The sequence below is a fragment of the Hetaerina americana genome, unplaced genomic scaffold, assembly GCF_022747635.1.
Source record: "Hetaerina americana unplaced genomic scaffold, ioHetAmer1.1.p SCAF_6, whole genome shotgun sequence".
NCBI classification, from domain to species: Eukaryota; Metazoa; Arthropoda; class Insecta; order Odonata; family Calopterygidae; genus Hetaerina; species Hetaerina americana.
Window position 1 is genome coordinate 51,275,235 of NW_027287205.1, and position 11,640 is coordinate 51,286,874.

The window sequence follows — 11,640 nt, forward strand, 5'->3', positions numbered from 1 at the left end:
TAGTTATCTCTGTGATTATCCAAAACTTCAGCTATTCTTCAGTCTGTCCAGGTGTTACAGTTTTTCTTATTACAGAGGGGTCCAATGTTTAGCCTATCAAGTATCATTTTGAGCCAGTGTTGCCATATTTAATTTGTCACATTTTCCCCTTTGTGTACAATGTGAGGACTGCTGCTTTTATAGTGAGAAACTCATAGGATTATGTAAAATATTTTATTTCTCAAATGAAATAAACTCTTTAAAAAAATGTTATTTTCAGGCATTTATTATCTCAGCATTTTTTTAACATTCTATTCCATAAAATGCCTCAAGGTAGAGAATAAAAAGATGAAGGAGATCTATACATAAATTTAAGAGCCTTTCCACAATCCCACTCCTTTATTTTAAAAATCAACAACCCTGTGATCTCATTCTAACCCCATTTAGCACATCAACATATTTAGTTCCATTTGAAGATGTCAGTTATAAAGCACCATAATCTCTGCAAGATAATCTAGAATGCAATATTTCTTATAATAACTCATCCTAAACTAGATATCATAAGATTTGCATACATTTCATGTAATACACTACTTATATCACAAAACCAAAGTTCAGCACTAGATTGCCTCAATGGTCATACTTTGCATAATAACAATCTTTTACACATATGCCTGTTCACTACTTAAAGAAGAGTGAAAGTGGTAGGAATAGTTAAAAATGCTTTATCATTATATGGTTTAGATTTCCATGGAAGCTCACACCATTTGACAGAAAATAAGACTCGATGCTTCCCTATGGAAATCTTGAAATTACATACTTCATGCCAAACATTAATATTCACAGGAAATTCTTGATGTGCCAAGAACTGTTGGTGAAAAATTTCCAACTGCTATTCATAATAATGCCCCATGACATTTACAGCAACACACAAGCTGCAATATTGTGCATCTTTTGAATAAAAGATGACCTATGATTTAATAGGGTGACTTAGCAGATAACTTTCAAGGTGCAAGCCAATATATTAAAGTTTCCAATTGGCTTTCTGATCTCTTATCATGCCATAAAAATTACACCAAATCATATCCAAATCAATTCAAACACAATTAGAGTCCTTCCTGAACCTGAAGGACGACAGAACGTGCAGTTTCATCACTTGATCTATTATTTCTTGCTTCCAAAGGTATTATCTCCTCACCATTATCCAAAGACAGCATTGATGCCATAGACCCTGATGGCCATTCACCATCATCATCAGGTGATGATGCTGAATGGAATTGATCAGGAGATGGTACAGGATGATCAGGATCTAATATACGAGGCTGCTTAGATGGAGGACCATAATCATGGTCCCAATGAGATTTCTGTATTGGGGCAGTAAACTTTGTTGAACTGCCCCAATGATCGACATTCATTTCTTCATCTTGCTCAAGGAGTTTTAACAGTTCCTCTTCTTCTGAAACTGACATGTTCACGTCAGCCTCAACAGCCTCATCTTCCACAGAGAAGGATGATATGTCATCAATCGGAGTCTGCTTGTATAAAAGTGTTCTTGAACGGCCTGGAAGAGAAATGTACATTGATGACTTTCACAAGCAAAAACATTAAAATCTCATTTTTCAAAACTTCTCAGGAAGCGCCATAGTAAAGGTTGATTAACAAATGAAGATCAAGAAAATGGGGCTTTGATGAAGATTTACACCTTCCAGTATGTGGTAATGACTAAAAAAATTAGGGATTAAATTAGCCTCCTCATGCTCAAACTAATATGAACTTTTTTGACGAATGATTAATTTTTATTTCCATTGTTGCATGGGCAGTGAGGAGTACCATATCAAATAAGGGCTATCCAGTGTAAAGATTGATTATTATGTGAGTAGTTATTCCCAGAGTATATCATAAAGTAAGGGTTCAATAGAGAATAGTATCTCTTAATAGAAGGCTACCTCTGAGGACAAGCAATAATAAAAATATAAATTGTCCATCAGGACTGTCCGAACCAAAATGTAACAAAAGAATCCAACTTTCATTTGCTGCTCATGGTTTTGCATATGTTACTCCAAACCAGAGGCTACAGTATTGCTGCCTCCAGCATGTTTACCAATTATTAGTCAAGCACTATTTGCGAAGCCCATAAGTACTTTCAGCAAACTTATAATACATGTAAGTAATTGCACAAGATATTAATTTAATGCATATTGCTCCACCATTTAGCTTCAACCACTTTCACAAATTCCAAGAAATTGCAGGAGATGCCGCAACAATGACTTTTAACGGAGTCATCTGCTAGTATGCATTTCAATGCAACAATGTCAGAGAGTAAAAATTATTCGCCTTGACTAGGATTCTGGTCCTGGCGAATGATTTTTACAGTGAAATTGTTGCATTTTAACCACTTTGTTTGTATTCCGTTTTGTTGATTATTTATGGCCGTTTACATGAAGGGTTGTTCGTGGAATGCGGTGAAAACTCTGCTCCACAGACATTAGCTCTTTGAAGCAGCTTTGTTCAGTAATATTCTGCATGGAACTGGAAATCCTACATGGAAAATTTTGAGTTGATATAACTAAGGGATGGGTTGAGGATTCTATGAAATGTACTGATTGATAATAGTTGTTAATAATTCAAAAAAGGGGCAGCAAAAAGGTTTTTTTTCTAGAACCAGATGCTTGACTTTGTATCATAGAACTCAGTGCTTCCTTTACAATATAGGATGTTTTGGTAAATACAAATTTTATGACAAATGTTATAATCTCATATGAGAGGATGTAACATAATGCTACCTGGTTCAAAAGGGGTGGCGATCAGTGGAAGAAGACAAGCATTCCAGAAGAACATCAACTTTGATTGATGATCCCCACATCAAGAAAGTGAACAATCTTGTTAGTGCAAATCGACTTGCGACTGTCAAAGAACTTAGAGAAGAATGTTAAATCTATACTGGTTCCTACTATGAAATCCTGAAAGCAATATTGAGGATTCAACGAGTTGCTGCCAAATTCATGCCTCACCTGATGACAGCAGACCAGAAACAACATCCAGTTCAAGTCTGCTAGAAACTGTTAGAACGCGCTGAAGAGGATGAAACCTTCATGTCCACAATCATAACAGGTGATGAGTATGACATCAAAACAAAAGTGCAATCTTCACAATGGATGGGTGAAAAATCCTCCCACTCCAAAAAATCTTGACAAGTTCGCTCGAATGTCAAGGTGATATTGATACTGTTTTTTCGACCCAAAGTGGGTTTTATATAACGAATACCTACCTAACGGCCAGACAGTCAACACTGAGTACTACCTGGGGGTTATGAAACGTATGAGAGAGCGAATAAGGCAAAAATGGCCCAAACTTTGGAGGAGCGGCAAGTTGTTTTTTCACCTCGGCAATGTGCCGGCTCATTCGTCTCCCAGAACTCATTAGTTTTTAGCCAAAAACAAGACCATTGTGCCACCTGACTCACCAGGCCTGGTCTCATGACTGTTTTCCTGTTTCCCAAACTAAAAACACCACTCAAAGGAAAAATATTTGCCTCCATTCCATAGATAGAAGAAGTATTCCAAGACTATTTCAAAAAATGGAAACACCGTTGGGATAAACGTATACATTGGGGAGAAGACTACTTCGGAAGGGACCCTGACCAATAATTTGTAATTGAAGAATGTTTTGCAATAAAAATGTTTGGAAAATATTTGAACAGACCTCATATAATCTAACATTTATTTATACGCATCCATGCATAGGGCTGAACCAACCTGCTACTGGAGGCAATTTGAAGTTAGGCAGGCTTAAGGAGTTGGAACTGCTTCCTCTTTCTTCAGTTGGTCGTAAGTTAGGCACCAGAATAAGGGCTACAGATAGAAGAAGCACCATGAGACATGTTAGAGGTTGTGCATTCTTTGCAGTCAGGGCATTGGATGTAAGTGAGGATGAAGAGGCACTTGAAGTACTGCTTGAGTTGCTGGCTTCTGTGGATTCCCCACTTGCTTTCCTTCGCCTCCCCACTAGACCCTGTAGTCGTCGGATTTGTGATGATAGAGACTGGTTTTGCATTTGAAGTTGCTTGATACGCCGCTGCAGTATTGCATTTTCATCTGTGCACCGCTTTACCCTGCAATACAGCCCAAATGAGCTTGTCATCTAATAAATTTACATAAATTAGGGGGAAGAAAAGGATATGGTGCCATTTATTCTTAAAGTCAACAGGAAAATAACTGTGGTTAACTAAAAACTATTTTGATTCATGTACAATAAACAAAAATTCAAATTCACAAGCACAACATTTAAAACTATATATCATGATATACGTTTGTACCAACTTACCTATCTTCAAGACCATCCACATATTCCTTCTTTCTCTTGCGTGAATCTTGGGCAGATATCTTGTTCCTTATTTTACGCCTTATTCTCTTAAGTTCTCTTTCTTCATGCTTTGTTAAGGGATAGTATTTAGGTAATGTAATTCCTTCCTTTTTCAGCAAACGCTGCTCCTCCTCTGAAAGAAATTTGTTTTCATAAGTTTGAATGGTCCATCAAAAACCCACTACATGATTTATGCATCCTAAAATGGATACCAAAAGTTACCTACTTATCTCGATTTGTTACTGATAAAATAATTCTTTTCTATCTGTAGATGATGCCATTTCCCTGAATTTTTTGTGATACGTTGGGTGAGAAGCTTGATAAAATGAAGAAAGAACGTTTACATTAGATACACTCATATGAAACTAATCCACCAGCAAGCCATTGTCCTCTAATGAAACTTGGTAAGTAGGCAACTCATTGAATTATTATTAAATTTAATCTACCAATTAAGGTATGTTTTGGATGGACAAAACAACCAAATATTTTTGTCTCTCCAAACAAAAGCAAAACCCAACATCCTATTACATATAGCAAAGTCCCTCTTCATCTCTGTGTACTTCCTTCCTCCCTTAATTACATCAAACATTCCTATTCTATTTCTGCCCCTTCCTCATTTGCCTGACATTCTCCCCTCTAAGTCTTCAACATCCCACTGCCGATCAATACGCTATTCATCCATTTTTCCTGTCTACTAATGATTTATCCCAACAATCTCCTCTCCTCCTCCACAATACCCCGTACCACCTCGTTTTCCTTTTGTCCACTTCACCTTCATCCTTCTCCTATCCCACATTTCAAAAGCCTCCAGTCTACGTCTATCATCCTGCTTTAATGACCATATCTCCACAACGTACTTAACTATGCTCCATATCAAAGTTTTAACAAGCCTTCTTAATAACCTTAATCAGCAACCCTACTATCAACTCCATCCCTCTGGTGAAAGTCTCTTAGCCTAGTGCAATTCTTCTCCTTACATCCCTATTACTTTGATCATTTTGGTCCAAAACACATTTCTCAGATATGTTAACTGTTACACCTGCTCTAGTTTTTGCCCTCCTATTTTAATGTTGAGCTTAGCCTTTGTCTTTCCGGTAAACATATAACCTTTGTTTTATTTATTTTGATTCTAATCCCATATCTATCGCACTGAATTTCCAATTCACTCACCTATGCTTGCAACCCCTTGGCTGGCTGACCAAGATTAAGTGTCCTCATTTGACTGTTTTTGTAATGCTGTCCCAAAAATATCTACAGTTCCAAATTCCTTATAAATAATTCTGTGTGTGTCTTCTTCCACAGTAGATATTACTGAATAATTTCTACTCATATTGTCGGTATTGGAACAAAAAAATTCAAAGATGTTACATTAACATGCGCAATCATTCGGTAAAAGTGACATTAATAAAACAAATACTACAATAAAGCTTTCAAAAATTGAGTGTCTTCAAACATGCCTGTATGTACGAGGGTCATCCGGAAAGTAGTACCCGTTCGTGCCGCATGAAGTGCTGACGACGCGAGTAGCCGCTGGACGAGGTCAGATAGCTTCAGTGGCTTGTCTGCCTTCTCTGAGCCAAGTTGCGTGGCGCTAGCATTGCCTGTGTTGTTTCTGTGATTGTTTACAATGTTTAAAAAAATTGAGAACGCCGCCAGTTGTGAAGTGAGGGCAGTGATTAAATTCCTCAATGCAAGAAACGTTCGCCCATGTGATATTCATCGCCAATTAAAGGAGGTGTATGGAGACAATGTAATGGACGAGTCGTCTGTTCGGCGGTGGTGTCGCAACTTCAACATGGGGAGGGGGAACACACACGACGATGAGCGTTCGGGGAGACCGTCTGTCATTACAGACCAACTGGTGAGCTCAGTTGACGAATTCGTGAGGAACGATCGGCGCGTCACAATTGATGACATCTGTGAGCATTTTCCCAATGTTTCTCGAACAATTGTTCATGAAATTGTTAAACACCATCTGCATTATGCAAAAATTTGTGCAAGATGGGTCCCTCGCGTATCTCAATGAGCTGGCGGCGAAGGACTATGCAGCAGGAATACAGAAACTTGTCACACGTTATGACAAATGCCTTAATTTGCTTGGAGATTATGTTGAGAAGTAGTTTAAAGTATCCTCTTTCAAATAAAATTTTTTATGTTTGTTAATATTTACTTTTGTGTCTTTATTTCACGAACGGGTACTACTTTCCGGATGACCCTCGTAATTGCAAACTGACTTTAATGGAATGGCATCACTTGGTGGAACTCTTTCATACTGTGAAAGATGGGAAATAAGAATGTTCCACAAAATAAAATAATTTCTCCAGCAGATTATGATAATAGATATTGCACCATTTGTAAACAAATTTCACTGGTATCCATCAGATGCACTTTACCAAAATGATCAGATTACTTTACAAAAACAAATTAGCTGGAGGTGACCTAGCAGTAGTTGATACGGTAAAATACCTAGGTGTCACATTCACAAAAGACTTAACTTGGGGGACTCACATACGTAAAGTCTGCGGTCAAGCATATAAAAAATTGGGATTCATTAGACGCATTGTCGGCAAAAGTGACTCGAAGGTCAAGGAACGTTGTTACCACGCTCTTGTAAGGCCTCATTTAGAATACGCATGCAGCGTGTGGGATCCGAGTGAAAAAGGTCTCATTCGGGAAATTGAGAAGGTTCAACGCCGGGCAGCCCATTTTGTAAAAAATTCCTACGATAAAACGCAAAGCGTCACCGAAATGCTCATGGATTTGGGGTGGGAATCATTGGCTGAGAGACGATTCAATGCAAGATTGAAATTATTAAATAAATTTAGATCCGCATGTTTCAGCACCGAGGTCTCGCAAATTATTCGTACTCCTACATACATTGGTCGCTTGGATCATGCATATAAAATTCGGGAAATAGATGCCAGAACTCAAGGACTCCTTCTTCCCACGGACAATACGGGATAGCAACTGCAGGGTTATAGATAGCAAAAATTCCACTTGCCACCCTCAGCGTCTAAAAAATAATTAGTTCTACTTAAATGCATGCTCTTCCACTAACCTTATGTGTTTTGCTATAATAACCCATTCTTTCCGAATTACCTAATTAGTGCCCTGTTCATCTGTTTTTAAGTTTCCCTTTCAGTCCCTCGTCCCTCTCCGCGGGGCAAATTTTTGCTACCTGCAACGTTGGGTCGCATTCCCTGCCTTTTACAGACTCTTTGGGGGTAGTGTTTCGTGGTGCATTTTCATGAGGTGTTTCAATTTCTTGCTTGTTGTGTCCTGGCTTCCGTGTTGTAGGATGGCTTTCGTGCTGCATCACGGGGTGCAGTTTTTTAGTTGTTTTGCGGTATATGTGTTTGCATGAGTATTGGATGAAGAGATTTTTGCATGAGTGTGTGCGCTACTGTGGGTGTAATTTTCCGTGTTGTTTTTTTTTGCATGTGTTATTTTTCCTTTTTACGGTTGGCGACCTAACACCCCCCGCCACACGCCCTTGCGGCGGCTTGCGGGGTATTATGTAGATGTACCACAGACTTTATTATAAGAAACAATGTGTTACATTGACTTGCAGTGTCATCAGGTACAAACTTCGTTTTCATGCAGCACTGAGATATATATGCTGAGGGGAGGTTTAGACAGAGGGGAGGGAGTCAGTGGAATATACATATTAAAGCCTGTGGGCAAGTAAAAAATGTTTCAATAGCGATATCAAATACTTCCAAGAAGTGAAGCATGAAACCATAAATTTCACTGGCTAGAAACTACCCAGAAATGCACTGTTGCAAATCTAAGCTCATTGTATCCTGAGCACTATTGGCTATCTGAGTTGCATGAACCTTTCGATTTGGAGTCATCTGATGATTTCTGTACCACATTTCATCTAATCCTAGTACTTCTGGAATTATGACTTACGTTGCCATTACTGCTGTTAGTCATCATGGGAAATACATTGAAAGAATTATTCTTAATACTAAATACAGTCTCATGGTGCATACGAGTATTTATTCATTGTTCAAAACCTCAGTTTCCAGGATTCTACGGTTACACAAGTAGAGTATTTTTTTAAAAAACACTGCCACAATAGCCTTCAAAAAATAGTCATCATCATTACACCATTTAAACAACCAAAGCTGAGAAAGCAATTTTGAAAAGATATTGATGACACTTTTTTCAGAAATATTCACCTATCAATCTTTTTTCAATATTTATAAATATAATGAGGATTTAAAAATAAGTTTTCCATTCAACTCACTGAAATTAGAATCTTTAAATAAGGAATACATTACAGCAATAAGATGTGACCACTTCACTTGGACAGTCATTTGATCACATCCATTATTTTCAGATTTAGGAATAACAACATTGAGGTCTGCTACAATGAATACATTTTCTGGGGGCAATGCAAGAATTTCAACGGAACATAAATTTGTACAGCAAATACAGGACAAGTCTATCATTGCTACATTTTTCTTTTAGAATTAACTTTGTCACATGAATGCTATTGTGTGAAACAAAAAAATTACATCAAAATAATAATTATCAAAACCTCAGAGAATTAAATATGAACAGATTAATTTAACATGAACACAACTTTCCCAGTAAGCTGGAGAATTTATGTATGAATCACCAAAACACACAATTTTAACACCATTACAGTTATGTATACTGCAGTCCTGCCAGGGAATTATAAGAGCAGAATTATACCCTCACCGTAAAATGACCTTATCTGTTAGAGCACTTAAACTTTAACCTGATGTAAGAGTACTTACGACTGAGTTCTAGCCGGGGATATCCACTGCTTCCTCCTTCAATTTTGGCATCACTCTCAGATGCACCAGTTTTTGAAGACTGCACAGATTGTACACGATTTAGTCCAGCAAGTAGGGTGTTGCTTGCACCCATACCCCCAGACCTTATACCAGACAGGAGTGCTTGGATATTGGCAGGTAAAGATCCTCCTGACGTTATTACCTTAATGGTTTTAACTTGACCGCCCCCACTACCATCTTTGATGCTAACTGGGAGGAGAATGGATCTTGGATTAGATCCAGAGCTTGCTGATATTCGTTGCACCACCCTGTTACTTCCAGTGTGGAGCCGCCTAGACTTACTGATGGCCCCACCACTTCTTTTCGAGTCGGATGTCACCACTTCTGAAATAAAATTCCAATATGGTCACTCATTAGAATTTTTCTTCACTCCAAATCCAACAACAGCAAACATAATGGCTCATGATATCACATAAGAAACATAACTTGTGCTAAATAAAAAATAAAATACAAATCATTTTCAAATGACTTGGGTTGTTTCTCTCTAATGCACATGACTTGTGCAGAGAATTTACAGTAACATAACAACTAAAACACATGCCCAGGATATGAATAAGTTGATGGTAGCAAAAATGGTTTGCCCAGAGCAGTGGTAGTTTATCAAACTCACTTAACTTCATGATGCTGTGAGACAATTACACCCATATAAGCCCACTCCAATAAACACCAAAAGGAGGTCCCAATCACAGCCTTTGATTATTTTAAGTGTATTTAATACTAAACAGCGTACTTTAAGAAATAAATATAATAATAGTATGCTCCAATCGACAATCATCAAGAAAAATACATTTTCAACTCTATCACCCGGTACAACCTTTAAAATAGCAAAATTCTGAACAATCCTTTATAGAATTAAGGCAGTAAAATAAAACGTCGCGAACAACTTACTCATGTTAATAATGGCCTGATTATCTTCCACCAAGACCTCGCCCATATTTGATACATCTAGCACTTTTACAAGGGGAGCTGTCGAAGATGTAAAGTCTGTATCAACATCAGAACAATCGGTCAAATTCACTGAAGAAGGGCTTCCCAACTCTGAAATATCTCCTCCATCACTTGCAGTCACACTTTGATAGAGAGGATCTTCTTCTCCAGGTAGTAAAAGTGGTGAAAGCTGTTGATCAAAGCTTAGGTCACTTGAGGAAAGGCCGCTGTCCGATGAACTACTGGGCAGGGCTGTGAGATCACAAAATTCATCCATACCGCCTACGACCTCTTCCAAACACTGGGAAGTTTCCATTTTAACATTGTCGTCAAGGATTGACTCGAACAAATCGGCCCCCTAGCAATAAAAAATAATTTATCAATCAAATGAGGATACGCAGCATGTCCAAACAATCACGTTCATTCAACACCCTAATAAAAATTAGCCAACAAATACTAATCATAAGATTCAAAATACATAAATTTCACCTAAAAAAAAGTTGAACGCCAAATACCAATAATATTTTAACGGTAAACTGTCGACGGGTAGATAGAAGTTGCAACCCCCGAGACAAGGTCTATGTTTGGATGACCAAGCTGACCCATTTTAACATTCTGGGTTACAGCCAGAATGGATACAATTGCCTACTACTGAATCCATATGAATGGGGGAAGTTTCATTTTTTCTTATTTTATAACATATAAATACTACTGCAATGGGAAAGAAAATCTTCACTATCCTAAAAAGGCAAAAACAATAAAGCTTTACAACATACAGAACAAGCATTTACTCACAAAATTAACACCTGTACTCCTTAGCGCTAGGTCAATAACATCAGGCTTGCAATAATCTTCACTCATCATAATGCTATCCTTATTTCCAAAGGATAAATCATCTTGCTTATCGAAAACGAAGTCTATCAGACTTAAATCTGTCGAATATAAATTCGACATGTTGACATTTATTATGCAACCAATTCCAGAAATTTATTCACCTATAAAAACAAAAAGTAGTGGGTTTACTACAAGAAATTCAACACAATATAATTCTTAGTTTTGAAAAATTATATCTACGTGGCACGCCTTTTTTGAATCAGCATAATGCAACGGCGCACCGAATCATTAAGGTCAATTGTACGTTAAATTGTGGTGACTTAATGACAAAATTGAAAATCCTTATCGTTAGATTCCAATGAACGATACTTATGTAATATTTAAAGGGTATTAATGCATCAATTTCTTCAAAAATGCTCTGGTTCGATTACAGATTTGACAAATTTAAATTGAAAACGTACCAGACGAGAGGTGATGACTTTCAGAATTATTCAAAGACTAACATACTTCATTGGCATTTTCCATTACTCAATATGTCACTATTCGTCACGTTTTTCCTGTAATTAATTATTAGAATAAGCCGACATTTGTCACTTTGTTTTGGTTCCAACGTGGAGATAATTACGTCATTCAGGTTATACACTTGCAGTGTTCCTATTGGATACCAATTTCACGTTATTTCCGAATTCAACTGTTCCTTCAAATCATG

At 37.5% G+C, this 11,640-nt stretch overlaps 1 protein-coding gene across 2 annotated transcripts; it reads right to left on the reverse strand.

Moving 5' to 3' along the window:
* Positions 1-124: 124 nt before the first annotated feature.
* On the reverse strand, positions 125-11,543 carry LOC139695505 (uncharacterized). 2 transcript variants are annotated; one of them, XM_071594303.1, is made up of 7 exons: positions 11,393-11,543; positions 10,893-11,092; positions 10,059-10,455; positions 9,111-9,491; positions 4,303-4,474; positions 3,735-4,090; positions 125-1,540 (listed from the first exon to the last, which is right to left on the reverse strand). In XM_071594303.1, the coding sequence occupies exons 2-7, from the start codon at positions 11,049-11,051 to the stop codon at positions 1,086-1,088; spliced, it is 1,920 nt and encodes a 639-aa protein (XP_071450404.1). In that variant the 5' UTR covers positions 11,052-11,092; positions 11,393-11,543; the 3' UTR covers positions 125-1,085. The 2 variants fall into 2 exon arrangements, with proteins under 2 accessions (XP_071450404.1, XP_071450403.1); XM_071594302.1 differs by having other exon boundaries at positions 126-1,540; positions 9,111-9,494.
* Between the last annotated feature and the right edge of the window lie 97 nt (positions 11,544-11,640).

What these genes read in the sequence shown, in the direction of transcription:
- LOC139695505 (XM_071594302.1), bottom strand. Translation starts at nt 11,051, where the DNA reads ATGTCGAATTTATATTCGACAGATTTAAGTCTGATAGACTTCGTTTTC. An exon ending in GGAGTACAGGTGTTAATTTT is followed by an intron (nt 10,456 to 10,892) that starts GTGAGTAAATGC and finishes TTTTATTGCTAG; the next exon opens with GGGGCCGATTTGTTCGAGTC. An exon ending in TCCCCGGCTAGAACTCAGTC is followed by an intron (nt 4,475 to 9,110) that starts GTAAGTACTCTT and finishes AATTTCTTTCAG; the next exon opens with AGGAGGAGCAGCGTTTGCTG.